Source organism: Acomys minous (assembly GCF_964271855.1).
Source record: "Acomys minous genome assembly, chromosome: 12".
NCBI lineage: Eukaryota > Metazoa > Chordata > Mammalia > Rodentia > Muridae > Acomys > Acomys minous.
In genome coordinates, this window is record NC_140493.1 from 74,144,905 (window position 1) to 74,165,498 (window position 20,594).

Here is a 20,594-nt window from a genome sequence, read left to right on the forward strand (position 1 = left end):
TCAGCTCATCACACAGAGCTTGACCCACGCAGCACCCCGCTTCTCCTAAGAGCTCCACCCGTCAGCGCGTGCTGCTCTCTGGGCTTCCGTCCCATCTCCTGAAGGCTCCCTCTCCCTCTCACCCTCCCTCTCACCCTCTTCTACTTCCTGCCCCGATGTTGGTGAGTCCAAGGCTCAGCACTCAGCCTGTTGCCTTCTGTGCGCAGGCTTCACTTCTGTGGTTCTACTCAGTCCCCATCACTAAATCCCAGCACTCCAGTTAATGATTCCCGCCTCCGTCGCTTGTCCTGACCTCCCCTGGAGCTCAACCCCACATCCCCAAACACTCCTAGGAGGCTCAGTTGTTCTTTCAGCCTCAATGTGCCCCCAAATGGAGAGTTCCATCCTCACTTCCGTCCAGGTCCATTCTCCTCCAGCTTTTCCTCTGGGTTGTATTATCAGTTTCAGCCCACTGCCCACGCCTGGGAGGTTTGTGTTTTTTTTGTTTTTTTTGTTTGTTTGTTTTGTTTTTTTTGTCCTCTTTTGTTCATACTTCATCCCCAACCTATAGTTGTGCTACCACCACCGCTAACAACATCGCCGCCACCAGCGTCATTCCACCTCTGTCCCTTAAGCCTTTCTGGATCCACATGCCAAACTGCCCAGACTCATCATTTCTACTGCCACTCTGCTCTGCGAGACTGCTTTGCCTCGTTCTTACTCCCGAGTCTATGCTCTTGAGGTGTCTTCTTGCCTCCATTCATACCCATTGCCAGGGTTACCGAGGAGTCACTCTGAGGTGCTCCTGCACCCAAGCCCCCCAGTGGCGTCACACTCCCCGAGAGGAGCCTCAAAAATCCAGCAGCCCAGATTACAAGACTTGGTACAGTTCTTCTTACGTTTACCTATAAAATGTCTGTTTAACACCTGTCTCTCCTTCCATTCTGCCCAAGGTCCATGGTCCTTGCGTCCATTTTTTAAGTAAGTAAGACAAGTTCGTTCTCAACTTACAGCCTTTGTGCTGGGGGGTCCTCTGTCTGGCACATGGCTTTTGAGGCTTCCCCTGGCTGTCCTCTGTGATCACTTAGGTCCCACTTCAGTGTCAGTGAGTGTCAGCAGTGTACGCATTGCTTTCATTGCTCTCTAAGCCACTGTCATATGTCACTGTCTTCACGGTCCCTATGGCCATTTGAAACTACGTATCACCACCTGCCTTCACTTACCCCACTTAACTAGCCCTCTGGATCATAAGACCTGTGAGGACAGGCCTGTATCTCCCTGTGCTCATTCACTGTGGTCCAGGGCTAACGAGGTCTGGTATGCAGTCAGCACTCAATTAATATTTATCGATGAGTAACTGAAACCTCTGAGGGGAGGACAAGGAGTGAAAACAGATTTTCGACAACTCCTTACTTGGATACATTCTTTTTCAGTACTGGGGAATTAAACCATGGCCTTGCTCATACTAGGCAAATACGCTGCCAAAGATATATATATATATATATCCCCACCTCTAGGTGTCTATTTATTTGTTCACAGAGAAGCATAAACAGTAAGAAAAACCCTTCTTAGCACATAAATCCACGGTCCCTAGCCTGTGCACGATATGCTACTATCACCACTATCATCATCACCATCTCCATGGGTACCAGCTCCACCACCATCATCATCACCATCATCCTCATCGTCATGGGTCATGGCAACGATCTCCAACTGTGTCTATAGCACTTTGTGCTAAACAGGCCCCTTCTCCCCCCATCACCTCTTTGGATTTTAAGACTATCACAATGATGGAGGTTTCCTGCTAATTTGTATCCACATTTTGGAGTTTCATGCTAATTATTTGTATCCACATTTTACAAACGAGGGAACTGAGAATCCGTAAGGAAGCTTCCAGTTCAAAGAAGACTAAATTCAACACCTGGGAGACGTACAAGGTCTTCTCTGTGACGAAGCCACCTTCCTCCAAGCCAGCCTCCCGCACTGCCAAGTCAGATGAGGCAAACAGAGCCCAGGATTTGCTCCCATTTTAACGCTTGGTTAAGAAATTGCCGCTGAGCCTGTATTTTATCCTGGCAATGTAGAAGAAGCACCAGATTTAATTTCATGACTGCTTCAGGTGGGTTTAAGAGAACTTTTTTAGTTGGTTAAGGAAAAAGAAATTACAAAATTAAAAGAGTGGAAAAAATAAATTACCAGTGTGGTTTTTTTTTTTTTTACTGCCTTGGTGCACAAGCTGGAGTGGAGAATTAGAAAGTTATACAGCTCAGGTTCCTGTCCATGACTTATTGCAAACGAATCCTCCATATTTATAGCATTTTTCCCTCGCTGCCACCTCGAGACAGTAAGCAACCCCTGATATAGGTTGCTGCTCTCTGTCCTGGAGCCCCACGGGCCCTGTGAACTCAGCAGAACTGTCATTGCAGGGAAGATGTAGGGGCCAGAGAGACGAGGCTTATTTACCTACCACTGTGCTTGGAGAACAAGTCCCTTCTTCATGCAATGGCCACTAGCACGAGGTGAGTGGCAGCGGGGAGGGTCACACTAGGGTTCAGCAGGGAGAACAAACACCCTGAAAAGGCTGAGCTGTTGTGGCCAAAGCTCCACCACCCCGGAAGCTGTTCTCAGTGTCATTAGCAACACCTCCATCTCAGATGGGGAAATGGAGGCAAAGGGAGATGAGGCGGCCCGCCCAAGGTCACTGACACAGAGCTGCTTTTCACGACTTCAGTCCTTGAGGAGTTTAAAAACGAGTGGGAGAGGAGTCAGGGAAGAGAGAAAGGTAGGACTGACAGAAGGAAAAGAAAGGACACCGGCGCTTAGAGCTAGGTTCCACAGGGGACTCTTCCTGGTTCTTTCATTACTCTGAAGACCACTCTGAAAATGGCTGATGTTTCTGTCCATGACAGATAAACAAATGGAGACCCAGAAAGATGCTTAAACTAGTCTAGGATAGTTCGGAAGGGGGCGTTGCTGGGATTTGAATGGACATCTGTCTGGATATCACTAACTTGGTGGCAGGTAGCCTGCCTGTGCTGAGTCTCCATCACCTTATGTATCCCGGAGGGAAAAGGGGATTCTCTCATTCTTTAATACCAAAGACAACTCTGCAGTCTGCCTACTTGGAATCGGGTAGGAACCAGGGATAGGAGCTGCGTTCTCTGCTTCTAGGCTCTGGCTGGGAGGGGCTATGTGCCCTTAGACTACAACGTACAGCACACTGGATCCCACCTGCTTGCAAGCAGGCAGGCTGCAGTGTTTTCCTTGGTGTCCATGGATGAAGACTCGGAAGCCCAGGATCCCAAGGTGACTCTGTCAAGGCACAGGAGGTGCTACACACAGCCCATCCAGCACATCAAGCAAAGTCTTTTGCTTTCTGCCAGAGCCCTCCAGCATGCACTCTGAAGCGACCACGGGGAGGGGTCAGCCTCAGTCAGACACAAATTACGTACAACAGAAGTCTAAACTGGGAGACAATGGCTGGTGGATCCCAAGGTCACTGACTCCTTGACCTTTCCTGACAGCAGCATTGGGGCCCCAGAAAGTCCACCCAAGCCCAGAAAGTCCACCCAAGGAAAACTGCAGTTACCTGTGGGTTCCACTCCCAGCCAAGATTATGACCTTTGGGGATGAATTATATATATATATATATATATATATATATATATATATATATATATATATATATATATACACATATACATATATTTACACACACATATATATATATACATATATATGTATATATACACATATAAATATACACACACACATATATATATACACACACACATATATATACACACACACACACACACACACATATATATCCGTGTGATTCTAATATATACAAAAATTGAGAAATGCTAGTACTCCATCTTTTTTTATTTTCCAGGTGGGCATCAGTGGCTCAGAAAGGGGCCACACAGGATGCACAACAATAGAATGTGACTCCCGGTCTCTAGGTTTCCATGTTGGGATTCCTCCATTCCTTTAGCTATGCAGTTGTCCTGTTGCCTGAGATATGAACATTCTCCCCCCCCCCATTTCTTACCATCAGTTTCTCAGGGCCTTGGGAGAGCCCTAGGCATCTGGGAGGTCTAGGCTGAATCATACCCTGCAAGACTACCTAAGCTGGCTACATACTTGAGAGTACAGTGGAGAACTGAGGCAATTACCTAATGTGTTAGCAAACCTGTCCCTGCGGCACTCCTATGAGCCAAAGCCATAAATATGAAATGGTAATTTCTCTCTGGAAGCCTGCCTCCTGCCTCCCATACCATCCCCTCCCACTCAAAAAATCACCCACCACTGCCTGGTTGTCCTGTCCCGGCTGGGGCGGCAGTAGCTCTGAGTTATTTAAACATCTCAGGCAAAACTTGCGTCTTGAGATCTGAATCATCACGCCTAACCTCAGCTCGCCTCTGCAGCCTACTGTCTGGCCGGAGCTGATTCTGCTAGCCTTCGGTAGATGGTAATAAAGATGCCCCATAAGTGTTAATTAATGGCTCCCAGGGGGCTCTCATCTTTGTGCACAGTTGTAGACTTGCATCAGCCCCAGAAAGGGCATGAGATGAACTAAGTTGTGATGATGACAATTTGGCCTCCAACTGGCTTTGTGACCTTGAGCAAGTCACCGCTGTTGTCTAGGATCTGTAACTCCTCCGCTTCTCCTGGCTTCCTGACTCGCCACCCCGCTGCTTGCAAGTACGCAGAATAGTCTTTCCACGGGAAGGTTTATGGATAAAGCCTATTCTTCTCTGTAGCACATGGAAGATGGAAATGGTAGGCTTCTAGGCTGAAGGAATAGCATCTTGCTAAGGCTTGTTCTGTGGACCATGCAGATTCCAGGACCCAAAGCAGTTCCGTGCAACTGAAGGCACGGTGGGCAGAAATCAGATCTTGGTGATTTCCTGGGTGCTTGGCTTTATCTTGAAGGCAGTGGGATGCCACGTGATACCTTCAGTCAAGGAGGACTCTCAGACTAAAGATAACAAAATGGTTATCTGGTCCGTCCCTACCCACTTCCCTTTGCAGCAATGAGTTAGAAAAGCTATTGCGGGGGCTTGTCTGTTGCTTGGCTACAGGATCCCCCAAGGATGAGGAGATTGAATGGATGCCTTGGAGTAGACTCACTTTGTTATCCTTTGAGCCCAGCACAGTGCTTGGCCTGCAGAATGCACTAGATAAATGTATGAATGAGTAAGCGAATCGGTGAATAGTTGAATGAACCAAAGAAAGAGCAGTGAGTGACCAGAACACCCAAGGAAGGTCTGAATGAGTCCCAAAGCAGGTTTGTAGGGCGCCTTAGTGATTCTAAGGGCCTTAAGCAACAAAAGGCTCAGGCTTCTGGCTGCATTGCCTCCGAATGGCCTGTCATGGAGCAGCTCTCTCAGCACCACGCTGCTCAAAGACAATGGACAATTACTGTGATCATGAAGGAGGTTCTCCCTCTATTTCCACCGCCTGTCCACTCGTATCCACACAATCAGAGGAGGAAGCAGACGTGCCTGGCAGCTCATCTCTGCAAGGGACTCAGGTAGGTGACTCTATCGCCATTTCTTCATTCACACGCTCTCTGAAGAGCCAGTCAGTTCAATAGCAGACAAGGACAAAGGAAGAGTTATTCTTCACAGAGACTTCACAGTTGCTGTGAGGTGCACATCTCTAAGCAGTGGGAGCCCAGAGGTGGAGCTTCAGCCTGGCAAAGCAGTTGAGCTTCTCGGGGATGCGACTCACCATAAGGGAGCCCTGCCTTGAACCCTGTCCAACAGGGTTGATTCACCACCGCAAAGAGTACAGTGGCAGGCTGAAATGTAGCCAGGGCTGTCCCGGCCAGAGGCCTCGGGTTCCCTCTTAGTCTAAGCTGATCTTTCTCCTGGCCTTGGAGAGCCTTGCTACAAAAAAAACGTAGCCTATGCACTAGTCTGGTGGCAAGTAGTGCAGGCATCGCTTGAGAGCCTGTCACACATGTAGGACATAAGGCCCCATTGACTGAACCAGAGTCTGTATTGTTGTGACATTCCTGGCTTGCTCTCAGGGACATAGAAATTCCTGAAGTTCAAGGAACTTGGGTATCCTGGGTGACTTGGTGGAATCTCTCATGCAAGGATTCAAGGATTCCAACCCTGACTAGCTTCTACATGCCCTCCACTGAGACAAGAGATAATATCCCCCATCTAAGAGGCGACACTGACACTGACACTTGCAGAAAGGTACACAATTAGACCCCAGCCAGCAAATCACCACCTACTATAGCCAACACCATCCTAACTCTGGCTCTAGCTAGATAACCTTGACCAAGTCAAGCCTTGATTTCCTCGTCTGTGAATTGGGAGTGCTACCATCTGCTTTTCTACATCATGTGGTCATGAAAGCGAAATTGAAATGAAAGATCTGCACGCTCTCTGTGAAACACATAAAGCCTGGGAAAGAGGGCTGGGCAACGTGCCATCCAGACCTAACCTTTCCAGAGGCTGGATGAGAAAAACACACCAGCGTGTCAAAGGCTGGAGACCTTTGGCCTCAGGAAGACTAGCCAGCCTAGGAGGAGGTGCCAACTGGCTAAGATGCCATATTCCACAGAAAGCGCTTGGCTAAGTCCGCCCCGCCTGCTGAGCTGCCCCCACGTGGGAATGTGTGATTGAATTCTTTAGGGCTGCATTTTCCCATTTGAAAGGAGAGCTGCCTAAAGACTTAAGTCTCCAGCCCATTAACATTCCGGGGGGTCAGTGTTTCCAGACTGCTAGAGTCATGTTGTTCCCCGCACACTGGCACACTGTGTGGGTGAGGGAGGCAGCTACAGTTTGGAAGGAGCCAGATGTACCCACAGCACAAAGAACAAGGGACGGAGCTGTGGAAGCTGAATTTTCTATGTTGGAAGGAAGGAGGCAGATGCTTCTCCCGTGCTGGCTTCGGTTTGCCAGCTCCATGCAGAATGGAACTCTTTCCCCCATCCCTCTGCAACCTCCTCTTCTCCCCTTTCAGGTCCCTTCCCCAGATCCCAGTCCCACCCCCTCCCTGTCTTCAAACACCCCTCCCTACCCGTCTGATATATCCCTGGCCCTTGACTCTTCTCTTCACAGTATTTAGGGTTATCTATTGGTTTGCTTGTGATGTCAGTGGCCCTCTCACCCCTCAACCTATAATGTTTCTTTAAAATCTTCCATCCTGTGCATGTTAAAAATACATCACTGGGTCCTGGGGGGACTAGTGGCATAGACCCATAGTCCCAGCTCCTCAGGAGGCTGAGACAGGAGAATCACAAGGTCCTGGTCTACCTGGGCTGCAAAGTAAATTGCTGCATAATCTATGGGCTCCAATATCTTAGCCTGGCACATCTCCTGCAGGCTGATGCTTTGACCACTTCTTCCCCGACATGGCGGTGCTTGTTAGCTGGGGAAGTAGGTCACTCGGGGTGAGGCTTCGAAGGATGGGTCTAGCCCCTGCTACCAAGAGCCCTTCCTGCTTCCTGTTTTGCTACAGTGTGAACAGCTTTGGCCTCCTGCCTTGGCTGCCACGAAGTCAGCCGTGCATTCTCCGCCATGTTGGATAGGGACTTTCTGAAACCATGAACCAAAATAAGTCTTTCCTTTCTGGATTTGCTTCTTTCACGGACTGTGGGGACAGTGGCGCAGAGTAGACGGTAAGCCTGGGGCACTCGGCCTGGCGCATCATGGGTCTTTCTCTCTCTCTTACTTTCTCTCGCCATCCCACCTCCTAGCATTGACTCATTTCACCCAAGTTGTCCAGCTGACTTTGTAGAGCCCACCATCAGTGTCTCTTAGCAATCTCACATTTGCCAACTGGATCCCCTCACTCCTGGCACACAGGGGCGCCTGATCATTTCCACCTGCTTCTTGCTTTCCTCGGTGCCACAGCCCTCCTGACTGAGTTCCTTGGTTGTGGTGGATAGAACATAGCTCTGCTGTTCTAAAGTCATGGTAAAGATTAAAGACTGAGACACCATCCTCAGTCCGGATCTTTCTTTAAAGTGAAACTCTTTGGATGTGAAAAATGTAGTTCGGCTTCCATGCCTGGTTAAGATATTGGATGCTCATAGAATATGCAGCAGCAACAACCCCAAAAAAGGCTCTCACTCCGTGTACCGTCAAAAATGTAATGTAATTATTGCGATGCTAAATATCCCCAGCTGTTCTGAGATATTTGAATCTTAAATCAAGCTTGCCTGCCTGCATCCTGCGCTTGCAGCTGGGTGTGTATCACACAAGCCCCGAGCTGGGAAACTTTGGGCGGAAACTTGAGGCTCACACCTCCATCTTGCTAGCTATAAGGCCAGGCTTTGCCCCAGCACTGTAATGTGGATCCCCCAAGTCTGAGCTGTTGGCAGTCTCACCAAAGAGAACCATGTGCCTTGACGGGGCCATGCAATCTGGCAGGCCTTAAGCATCTATCCTGATAGTCTTTCAAATCCATGTGCAGGGAGCATAAAGAGATAGTGTAAAATAAATGGTAATAAAGTGAATAAACACGCGTCTCACTCCAGGGCCTTTGAGGTGTTTCTATAAATCAAATTCTTTCTATAATTTGCTCTGTGAGACTGTGCCGAGATGCAGAAGAATCAAACCTCATCTACTTTCCTGGGCAGTAGGCTCAGATTTATGGATGGCAGTTCACAGTGGATGCCCGTGCCATTTCAAAGTGGGAAAATAATTTTTGTTGGGAGGGGTTCCAAGAGAAGATTAAACCCTTCACTTTCAGAGATCAGAGTATCAACAACTTTCAGATCAGATATGCCATTGGAATCGGGAGGAAGTGGCCAGAATACAGATGTGGTTAGGAGAGAGTTCACAGAGGAAGGAGAAGCTGGTGCTCTGGGAATAGACATTGGCAGGCGGAAGCACAAACATGCTGAGAATCTATCCCCAGTGGCCCTCTCGGATTCCTGTTTATTTTATTTTATTTTTTTAGATTTCCTTTATTTTTAATCGTGTGTGTGTGTGTGTGTGTGTGTGTGTGTGTGTGTGTGTGTGTACTTATGAGTGCAAGTAAGTGCTGACAGAGGCCTTAAGAGGGCATTGGATCCTCTGGAGTTGGAGCTACAAGTTACAAGACGTTGTTGGCTGACTGGTGTAGGTGCTGGGAACCAAATGTGGGTCTTCTACAAGAGCTGTATGAGCTCTTTATAGCTGAGCCATTAGCCTTTCCCCCTCTGAGCCCACCCCCTGCGTGTGTGTGTGTGTGTGTGTGTGTGTGTGTGTGTGTGTGTGTGCGCGCGCGCGCACACATGTTATACATGGGAACCAGAAGTCCCATCATGTATCTTTCTTAAGTATTTCCCCACCTTATATTTTGGGGCGGTGTCTCGTTGAGCTCACAGCTCACTGATTGGCTAGGCTGGGCGGCCAGCAAGCTCCACGGATCTGCCCCAGTGCTAGCATTACCGACACCCTTAGCGCATGAGGGTTTTATGTGAATGTTGGACATGCAAACCCAGTTCCTCCTGCTTTCTTGAGAAGCACATTAGCAACTGAGCCATCTCTTCACCCCTCCCGCTCTGCACTTTAGTTCTGAACAGGACACTAAAGGCACCAGCTGGCCCAGAGAAATGTGACGTGAGAACTGTGCCTTGCTTCCTGGCTAATCTTGTGTCACAGCAGGAGGCTGCTCAGCCAGAGCCTTAGAGGCCCTTCTTGGGAGGAGTGAGATTATCACCTGCGGAGGAGGAGGAGGACACTGACACCTGCACACCTCTGTGATGCTTTTACACACACAAGCAAGCACTCTCTGTACTGACACTCAACTTTTACCCATTGAGTCTGGTCCATGATTGATTCTCAATAAACAAGTTGTTGGGTTGGGTTGGGACTGGAGAGAGGGTTTCTCTGTGTAGCCTTGGCTGTCCTGGAATTCACTTTGTGGACCAGGCTGGTCTGGAACTCACTGATGTCCACCTGCCTCCGTCTCCCGAGTGCTGGGATTAAAGGTGTATGCCACCACTGCCAGGCTTCGACAAAAATATTGTAATAGATCAATATACTATATTTAAATTTCATGACAACCACTCAAGGAGGGTATGGTGCGGGCTTTACAAATGAGGTAAGCAGCGCCTACCAGCTTCCTGCTTGACACCCGGCGGCGCTGGGATTTGAACTTGAGTCTGCCTGATTCTTCCCTTCCGATCCACTTCTCCTCAATGCCTTTCTCCCAGGTTCTGAATCACAAATTGCCAAACTTGCATGGATGTAAGTATGATTAAATCATTCTCATGATGCTTTTGAAAGCAGATGTGTGTTCATTACAAATTCTTTTGTTTTTTAGATTTTTTTTTTTAAAGGAAGACCCTGCTCCTAAACTACGCAGCACGGCCTGGCTCACTTCTGTGGACCATGACCTGTACAGAATACATTTCGTATACCTGAAGCCAGGGAACACGTTCCCTATTTCTCTGTAACAAATTACTGCAAACTGTAGTCACTTCAAACAAGCTTATTCTCGTGCCCTGAGTCTCACCGGCCCCCTTCAACGTCCCCCCACAAGACTGTGCTTCACCTTGAGATCTCAGTGTGGGTTTTTTCCCTGTCCTTTTCCAGCTTTTAGGGGCTGCTGTTATGGCCACTTAAGTGTGTCTCCAAAACTCTCACTTTGGATCTCTCTCTTTGACTCTCAAAGCTCTGCTTCAGGGGTTAAATCTCACATTTTGACTATCCAGTCCTTCTTTTCTCTGGTTCCCCTCCTTCCCCCACCCCCTTTTATCCTTCTCCCCCCCCCCCCCCTCTTTCCCTCCTCAGCACTGAAGCTCATATCCAGAGCCTTACACACACCAGGCAAGGACTCTGGCAACAACCTGTGTCTCTGGCCATCTTTCACCCCACCCCATTTTATTTAGAGAAACTCTCACTAAGTTGCCCAGGCTGGACCTGGACTTACTCTTTATGATCCTCCTGGCTCAGCCTCCCGAAATTCTGGGATGTCAGGTTTGCACCCCAAACCTGCCTTCTTCTCACTTACAAGGATCACAGCCGACTTGCCCAGATAATCTAGGATGATCTCGTGTCAACTTATTAATCCTATCACACCTGGAAGGGCATCACAGCCAGGGACTCCAGAAAGGAGGGCACTGGCAACTTCAGGGGCATGAAGACTTCTGGGCCTGAATTCTGGAGTGGAGGGAAGAAGGGAGCATGGGGAGGAAGGGAGTCGGGCTTCCCAGGGAAGCACCACTGCTTGGGGCAGCCTCTGCTACAGCAAAGCTGGCACCTTTACGCTTCGGTTTGGTTGATGTTCTGGATGGGCCCATAACTTTCCATTGACCCTGGTTTCCTATAGCAGAGGCAGTGGTTGAGTTTCCCAGTGAGCCCGACATTCCTCCCGAGACCTTCCACCTTTTCTTCACACTAGGATGCTGGCTCCCCCATAGACTGTTACAGAGCCAGGGAATGGCCATGACTGACAGCTGCGCCAGGGCTGCCCCCTTGACTTTCGGGAGATTCAAGAAGTTCACAACCTTACATCTCCAAGAGTGGATCATGAGCCTGCACACTGTCTGCATCACCAGGAGTGTGTGAGAAGTACATGCCGGGCCCTGTCCCTACCTATTGACTCAGAGTGTCTGCGTGGAAGCCCTAGGTATCTTGCCGTGCAATAGTTAGGTTGACCTATAATGTTCCCTGGGGAAACTGAATTCAGATTTTACCTATTCTTCTTTTCCCTGTGTATGATGCTGAGCAGGTCATTTCCTTCTTTGGTGTCCATAAGAGACCAATAGGTACCTTCCAACACTACAGGAGTAAGACGAGATGGGATGTGGGCTTTAGTTTCCTCTCTAGACTAGGATGATGAAAGATGCAGGCTTGTTTGGGCAAAAGGAAATGGCTACAATGCAATGCAAAGAATGCTGATGTTAGGACCCCAAGATCAGCACTTCTTTTCTATGATCTCAGATGAGGTCTGACCTACCTGTACCTCAGTTTCCCTATCTGTAGTAGGGAGAAAGGGACACTTTCTTGCCTGGTCCACTGACAGACTAAAATAAAACAAAGAGTGTAAAAGTGCGAGATAGAGAGCAGGAACTCAGTACACGTGTGTGGGACTCTGAGGAAACAACGTAATAAGCAAATTAATGGTGTCCGGGAGACATTTGACATACTTCATGTCCGTGTCCACTCTTAGTCTGTTTGTTTGTTTTTTTTAAACCAACAATTCATGTTCTGATTATAAGTAGATTATCCATTTGTTAGAACCAGCCTGAATGGGATCTCAGTCTGAACAGCCAGGTTTTCAGGATATCAATGTCCTTGAAAGAATGAAGAGGGTCATTGAGGTTAGACTGGGATGCCATGCAAACTGCCCACTCCTGAGCACTGTCCCCTCCCATGAAGCCGCTGTTGTGTGTGGCTGATGGAGCAGGAGGATGGCAAGTGCATGCTGGACCCTCACTCTTTAGAGCCAGCTCTCCCTCTAGGGGTGCGGGTCATGGAATCCAGCCCAACTCCTCTGGTCCCCACCGACCAGCAGTATAAACTTCCACTGAAGACTTGGGGCACTAAAGCCATCCCCTGCCAGGGAGGTCTAGCCTTATCAACACTCAAGAGCCAACAGCTTTAGAATTGGGACAATCTCTGGTTGAAATCTGACTGGGCTTGCCTCTTGGTTGTGTGACCTGTGCCTCCCTTGAGCCTCGGTTTCCTGATCTGGGAAATGGGTTGTGAAGTGCTCATTGGATTCTGAAAAGGTGCCTGACACAGATCCCAGTCCCTTTCTTCCTTCCACAGACAGCAGAGTGGACAAAGCACCTTGACCTCTGAGGACCTCTTTGCTGGAAACAGATTAGATTTATGGTCATCTTGGTAGGTCAGTGACTGGCACAGAGCAAGGATTTATTGAGCCCTGGCTGAACGGATTTGAGTATCTACCCAAGCAAATCAGCAGGGTCAAAAGCTACACACATGCAGAGTCAATGGCCTGGTTATTGCTCCAGCCCTTCTCAATTGGGAAGACATCTGATTGATGCCTCCGTGACCGGCCACAGCGGGCCCCCAAATAGCCACTACCAGAATTAGCCTGATGCGGGTCAATTTGGATATCTGCAGACCTGGGTCGAGTTTACATTTGATTCCCTAAACTAATTTCCCTGAAGTCAAATAACTAGTAGAGGTCCTTTCATGTGCTTTGTATAAATGTCTATTTAATCACCGCCCTGTCTCCAGCTCTTCAATAACGTGTATGTTTCCCCCCATAATCACTGCTTCAGCTCTGCAAAGAAAAGAAATGGATGCCTGAAGAGCGCCAGCCATCTGCAGTATCTGAGCCTTCTTGCCGCCCCTCCCCCCAACTCCCCCCACCCCCTCTGACTGCCCACTTGAATGGAGAACTCTGCTGCTAAGTCCCACCGGCCATTTGGCTTATATCCTATCGTTTCAGAACTGAACCGTGAGGCCAAAGGCACGCATCTGGCCAGGGCCAAGTTGAGGCTGGACTGGTCTTCCCTACAGGATGCTATAGGATGCACTCTGCCCCCTTCCCAATGCTGCTCCCTTCTCATCCTACTGCAGAAAGGGCATGTGTTCCTGCAGTCATGGCAACTTGGGTTTGACTTTGGCCTCGCTGCTGGCTGGTTCTTGACTTGGAACACATTGCATACCCTCTGAGAGTGACATTCCCTCCCTTTATAAAAACATGGATTATCACAAACTGTCCACGGTTACTACGAAGATGACATGAAACAAGCCAGCCAGGATCTGGCCTGTCACAGATGCCCGATGCTATCTGCCTTTGCCCTTCACTGTAAATGCTCACACAAGTCATAAAAATGGAAACGGCTCCCATTTATTGAATGCTTGCTTGATGCCAGAAAACTGGTCTAAGCACTTTACATGTAGTAGCTCATTTATTCCACTTTCTATAAAGGCAGAAGTATTGTTTCTTGACTCCCTGAAGCTATCCATCTTTACAGCCACTAGACCGCCTGGCCCAGCATCATTTCAACAGAATTTGCTGATTTTAAACAATATGTTACCGAAATCATTTCTTGTTTTCGATTGCTGGCTCATAGCAGCCAGTTTTCTTGATATGGTAAAATGTGATTTAAAAAAAAAAAGCCAACTAAATGTTGTTTCCTTGGCTTTTAAAAGCATTGTGGATGGCCCAGATCTGAACTAGAGGTTAACTCCTACAGAGAAGGGGATAATGTGGATACAGACAAAAACAGCCACAATGGACTTAGAAATAAAGGTGGGAGTTAGATGTCTGGGCACAGGTATGACGGTGTAACAGCCAGGAGTGAAACACATCAGAATCTTGATGCAAATTTCAAAACTTTAGTTGAGCCCAGGTTCTGATCACTCCATTGCCTTGCGGCCTTTCCTCACCACCTTCCCCTGAGCTATTTTAAATTTGTCTCAATCTCTCTGCTTCATGCTTCCCTTTTGGACTCTCTTGTTTGTGCGTGCTGTTGCTTTGTCTCTTTCTCTCCCTTGGAACTCCTGTGTAGTCTTCAAGATTCATCTTGGATGTCACCTCCTCCAGGAAGCCGTTGGAGGTCCCCAGTCTGGTCTGGATGCTCTTGAGCCTTGGCTCTGGTTCACACATTTCTTGCAAGTTCCCAAAGGGACTTCATCAAGTCCTATTTAATTTTTATACCTCTGGTATCTAATAAAGAACTCGGCACAGAGTTGACATGTAGTAGGTGCTGGTTGATTCAATGACTAACATTAGAATGAGCGTGCCTACCTCCCTCAGATAAGTTGCCATGGTAAGACGTGATAATTATGGTGATAATACTTAGTACATCTAACCACCAGGCACCTATACACCGTGCCTAGCTATTTCTCTATACCATAACAGTGACTTCTGAATATTAAGCATCTACTGCTGTTCAGGCATAACCCAGCCTCTACACCGACATATCTCCTTCCTAGCTCTGAGATGGAGAACTTATTAGTGGAGGCCCAGGAAACACTGCTGAGAAGGGGCAGACTGAAAGCCCAAGACCAGCTCTGCCTGACTCTTCCTCCCGGAGCATGCTGTTTCCTAGAGAGGACCATGACCCCTTGTTCTTGAAGTACAGCCTACTCTGCATCTGCCTATCTTCCTGTTTCTAGTCTTTTGGTTTTTCTGTTAAGCTCCCCCTGGGCTCTCAGAGCTTGGCCTCACAGCTCCACTTCCTGCCCGCTCTCTCCAATGCCAGGAGCTACATTGGAGCCAGTGTGTGCAGAGCCGAGGTCTGCGGCTGATGCCAGGGAAACGACACAGGCTTTCAGAAGCCGGCACCGCTCTGTTTGTCTGCTGAATGATGAGCCCTTCCCTAGCTTCAGCAAGCCCAGAGGCACCAGTGAACACACCCAGAACAGGCCTGGAGAATGAGCCCAACCGACTGTCCTTGGCAATAGATTTCTCTCCCATCGGTGTTGACTGACTAGAGACAGCTGGCACGTTTCCTGATAGGTGTCCCTTCACTTGTTGCTCTATCATTTGACAAGTTGGGAATTACAGGTGCCTCATAAGTGCTGACCAGGCTGCTCCTCTTGCCACAGGCTGCCAGTGGGAACCACTGGAAGTGCGGTTTACAGGTATTTGCCAGAGGAAGTCAACCAAGACCCAAGAAGACAGCCGATCCTGCAGATAATCGTGAAGACACTCATTCCTGAGCATCTACTATGTGCCAGGTTCTGTGCTGGGAACTGGAGACAGCAGTAAAATTACACACAGTTCCTTCCCTGGTCTGAAGGAAGAGGCGAGCAGCCTCAGCAGGTACAGCCACATGCACAGGGGAGTGGAGACTAAGTGGAAGAAACCTGTTTGTGGGCTTGTCCGGGTTTTGTGATGGTGGGTGGGGTGGTCAAGAAAGACTCCAAGCCAAAGAAATCTCTCTCACTCTCTCTGTGTCTCTCTGCCTCTGTCTCTCTGTCTTTCTCTGTCTCTCTCTCTGTCTCTCTGTCTCTGTCTCTGTCTCTCTCTCTCTGTCTCTCTCTCTCTGTCTCTCTCTCTGTCTCTCTCTCTCTCTCTCTCTCTGTCTCTCTCTCTCTCTCTCTCTCTCTCTCTCTCACACACACACACACACACACAGAGAGAGAGAGAGAGAGAGAGAGAGAGAGAGAGAGAGAGAGAGAGAGAGAGAGACGGACACAGACACAGAGAGAGACAGAGACAGAGAAAGGGAGACACTCAGGATCTGAGCAGACACGTGATCCAAGAGTCCCTGCCCTCAGCTTCTACACTGCAAAGCCACTCCATCAAGAGTGGCAAAGGCTCCTTCACACAGCAGGCAGTCAGAGGAGAGCCTCTCTGATGGGGGTCTGCTCGGTGGCGTCAGGAGCTCCCCTGAAGCAGCTTCTGGAGTCCACAGGTAGGAAGGCAACAAACCCACAGCCTTGTTACAGAGCCAGGACCTCCGAGGACAGGAGCAGAGTCACAACCCACTGGGGGTCACTTTGTAGGGGTCACTTTGAGTGTCAGGGCACAAGCCTTTGGGGACGGAAGTAGTATTTTCCCTTCAGTGGGCGTGGCTGGCAAATCCTTACAGGGAGAAAGAGTAAGCTCCAGTGGGGAGGACCCTGCTGTTCTCAGCTCCTTACCTCCTGTCCCCCACAACGCACATCCATACCTGCTGTGGAGGTGGAAGCCAAGAGTTAAGCTCTATCTACCTAGACCACTTGGGATGGCCTCTGTTTCATTCTCCCGGCTTCTTGGCGGCATGGGAGGGAGGCTTTGCGGGAGGCATCAGGGTGGGAGACATGAATCTCACTCAGTTTTTGTTTGTTTTGTTTGTTTTTTCTGATAGGAGCTAGGCCCAGGATCAGAGAGGAGGGTTCCCTGTGGCATCTGTGCACTGCATTTGCTGGTATGCTACGTTAGACTTTAGACTTGCTGATGCGGACCATGAGATTGCTCTTTACAGTTCCCGCCTCGTTTTAAATATAGGAATGAACGCTAACTCAGGTCTGCTGTGATGTTGGAAGGGAACCCTGGCCATCAGAGGCCATACCACATGCTTTGTAAGCTAATCATCCCATGCAGAATTGCATGGAGGAGGCTGTGTGCCATGCAACTTAGACCTGATATTTAGGCATAACCTTGAACTTTAGTCTAACCCTGGAGGTTGTTCACCAGTGGTCAGCCAAAATCCAACTGACTACAGTGTTGTCCCCTGAATTCTTTGGCCTTTATGGACTGTGCTTGAGGTTCTAGAAGAAGCCTTGTAGAAACATATATTAACAGCATTCCTCACTTGCTAAGGCAGGTGGCCTCGGATGAGACAGTCTGGGGCCCGCTGAAATGCCCCCCAAACATGGACTGTGTTAGAGAGGGATAATTCAGAATTACTCTATACTCAGCAAAAATCAACAGAGTAAGACTGAAGGGGGAGGGACATCTTACGCAAGAAATAACCACAACAGCCAATCAGAGATCTAGGACTGACCAGCATCAAGCCAACACCTGTTGCGACAGTGAAAGTCCAGGAAAAATCCTCTGAAGAGATCATTCTGAGAGTACTACCCAAGAATGCACACCAGCCTTCCCTGCCCTGGTAGAAAAGCCGGAGCCCACCTGAGGGGCATTTACACAGGAAAGGTTGTACAGGCTTGCACCACGCTGGGGCCTGGCACAGGAGCGCTTCTGAGACAGACCGCACAAGGCAGATACCTTCTGCCTGACATCTGCGTTCTCCAGACCCACACTGTGGGGGAACCTGCACAACAAATGGCTCACAAAACCTCCAGCACAGCTTCTCCTGGCCCTGACTGTTTGCATTTACTACCCTGCTGCAACTTTGCCCCACCTGCAGGAAATTCCTCCAGCCAGGAAGATTCACAGTAACACTTTACAGGGCCAAGGAGAGGTGGGTGTGGGGGTGTGCTTGCTCAGCGTTTTTGTCAATTCACAGATGGATGCCACTGCCCCAAAGGAGGATCATAACTTTGGTGTTTCTTAACGTCCTGGGAGTTTCCTCCTAGACTTCGTGTGGAACTCCGAGAGCATTCGCTGCTTAGGATCTCAAGCTATGTTAGAAACTCTGCAGGATTCTCTTATTAGCCCCCCCCCCCTTTTTTTTGCGGGATTTTGCGTTGGTTCTCTCCAAAGACAACAAGCCCCATTTAAGAGGACTCTAAAGGCCAGGCAGAGAGCAGTAGCTTTGAGTCCCATGAACCTTGGGTGAGGTTAGGGGCAGGAGAACCACTGTTCAGAGATGGTACCCATAGAGAGTAGACAGAGGAAGGAGTCTGGGGGTTCACACTGGAAGAAACTGTACAAGGAGACTCCAACGGCATTAAGGTTAAGGTGACTTCCTACACAGAGCTAAGCCCAAGTTTCCTACCACCTGAAGACCGAGGGGACTCAAGAGCGGGTTCTGCCTGGGCACCAAGGAGCTGTGGCACCCAGTCTGGAAGTGGTGACACTCACAGGGACCTGGTGTCCAGCAGTCCCTAGGGGCCCAACTAAGAGCCTCAGGAAGCGCGGGGTCAGAAGGGGCGGGTTCGCGCGGAGGGCAACTCACTGAGGAGAAGTTGTGCGGACCACAGAGCTCGCCCCGGTACTTGCAGGAGAGTAGCATGTCCTCCAGCTGGTGGCCCAGGCGGTCCATAAAGGCAGCGCTGATGCCCTCGAAGTGGCGCGGCGGCAGGAAGAGGCGGAAGTCAGCCAGCTTACGGAACCACTGGCGGCGCGGCTCATCGCCCCGCAGCAGCTCGCTGACCAGAGGGCGCGCCGTGCGGTTGGGCAGCAGGAGCCCCAGCCAGTGGCCCGCGTAGTAGAGGTCCCCCTTGGAGAGGCGCGGGAAGCGCAATGGGTTGTTGTTGCACACGGTGACCGCCGGGAACGGCAGCTGGCGGCTCCACTCGCGGTGCACTCGCGTGTGTGACGGGAAGCTGAGCCAGTAGAGCAGTCGGTTCGAAGACCAGGACAGCAGCAAGCCAAGGGACGTGCAGAAGGCCAGCACCCACAGCGCCCGCCGCTGGAAAGAGCCTCCGGCCGCCGAGCGCCCGGCGCACATGTGCCGCAGCCCGTGCAATTTAGTGCGACTCAGCGACGGCCGCCCCCTGCGGGCGACCCCTGGCCCCTGCAGCGCCCGATCGCCACTCCGGTCGCCCCCGGGCTGCCTGGCTGCAGCCACCGCCACGGGCGCCGGCTGCTCTCGGGCCATACGGAAGCGTCCCGGGCCGGTGAGCGCGGTCGCTGGCAGCCGGGCTCCGCCGCTCCGGCTCATTCATTCAGCCCAAGGCTGGCGACAGCGGCGGCGGCCCCGACCGGGCGGAGCCGCCATGGGAGTCCGCAGCAGCAATGGGAGCAGCAGCAGCCGCGCGCAGCCTGCGCCAGGGAAGCCTGCGCCCGACAGGAGCTCCGGTGCCGCGGCATGCCCTCCCGGCGTCGCCGCCGCCGCCTCCGCGGGCGCTCGCCCGGGACTGAGTGCCGCCTCGGCCCGCCGCCCCTGGCTCTGGCCTCTCCCGAGCGCCTCCCAGGTTCTGCTAGCCCCAAGTCTTCCAGGTGGACGCGAGTCACCGGGCGCTACCTCCAGAGGGGCCCCGGTGGGAGCCGCCTCTCCAATCCTTGGGCTCTGTGCCCGCCGACCTCCTCTGGTTCTGGACCTCGGGGGACCCTGAACTGAGTCCCCCTGCACCAACTAACCCCAGTTTTTACCCTGATCCTGAGAGAGGGGCCACTGGGCCACCATGCCTGGTTTGGACAGTCCCGGGGACCCCACCAGTCTGGCTCTTAGCCCAGCGGTACTGGGACAAGCGAGGGAAGGCGCCAAGGAACGAGCGCCCCCAGAGGCGCTCCGCGGCTCCAGTCTCGGCGGGTGGGGTGGGTGTGTACGGGGGGTGAGTGGTCGCCAAGTGGCGTCTTCCTCCTTCCCTTTCCTCTAGGACCCTTCTTCCTCACCGCTGCCTTTCTGCGGAGACGCTCCCAGGCATCCCCAAGTCCAGTTCCTGAGTCCTGCAGGGTGTCTACAGTCGTCTGGGACCGAGGGTTTCTCAGGGCGTCCTGCGGAAAGCCGCTCGCTGCCGGGCCCCTCCAAGGTTTCTGGTCCCGAGCAACTACCGCTTCTCCCCTCGGCGGCACGTATCTTCTCTAGAAAAGCCTCACCACGCTGTCCCTTGCCTCTTCTCCTCCGCAGGCGCCAGGAGCTGGGAACTGCGGAGCCCAAAACACCTCCTGGGGCTGATCCGGACTCGCTGCTGATCGAAGCTCGCTGTTTCGTGGGCCGGTCTCCTCTTGAGACTCCAAGTCCACGATGGCGGTGGCAGTGACGGAGGCGACGGCTGCGCTCCTCTCTCAGTGGCCCGGCCCTCCTTGGGCCCTGGGCGAACTTGGGCAGCAGCCGCGCGAGGCTGGCGCTGCTGGGCTCTGAGCACCTGCTACTGCGCTCGCTGGCCCCGCGGGGGCTCAGGGCGGGCGGGGCGGCGGCGGTCGCGGCAAGCACTGTGCGCTCCTGGAGACGCGGTGCTGACGCTCCCGGCTCCTCCTTGCTGCATTTTAATTCCTGGCCACTGTGGCCGCTGCACACCGAGCGGGAAGCCTCTTCTTGGAGTTGCGGGGGAGAGGGGTGCAGCACAGATGTGGTCGGTTGTGCCGGCTTGTGGAAGCGATGGAGAGTAGTAAAAATGTTGTGTTTATGTTCAGCCGTGTGCAAAGAAATGCGGGGGGTGGGGGGGGGG

The 20,594-nt window shown here is 51.1% G+C and overlaps 1 protein-coding gene across 3 annotated transcripts in view; it reads right to left on the reverse strand.

Moving 5' to 3' along the window:
* Window positions 1–20,594, reverse strand: part of ASIC2 (acid sensing ion channel subunit 2) — a 1,061,758-nt gene that overhangs the window by 252,503 nt on the left and 788,661 nt on the right. For 2 of the 3 annotated variants that reach the window (XM_084750431.1, XM_084750430.1), the window contains exon 1: window positions 18,437–20,058. The exons of the other annotated variant lie outside the window; for it this stretch is intronic. In XM_084750431.1, coding sequence (XP_084606557.1) covers window positions 18,437–19,144 — 708 coding nt within the window. In that variant the 5' untranslated portion in view covers window positions 19,145–20,058. Of the gene's footprint in view, window positions 1–18,436; window positions 20,059–20,594 lie in introns of those variants that run through there. 3 annotated transcript variants of the gene reach the window in all.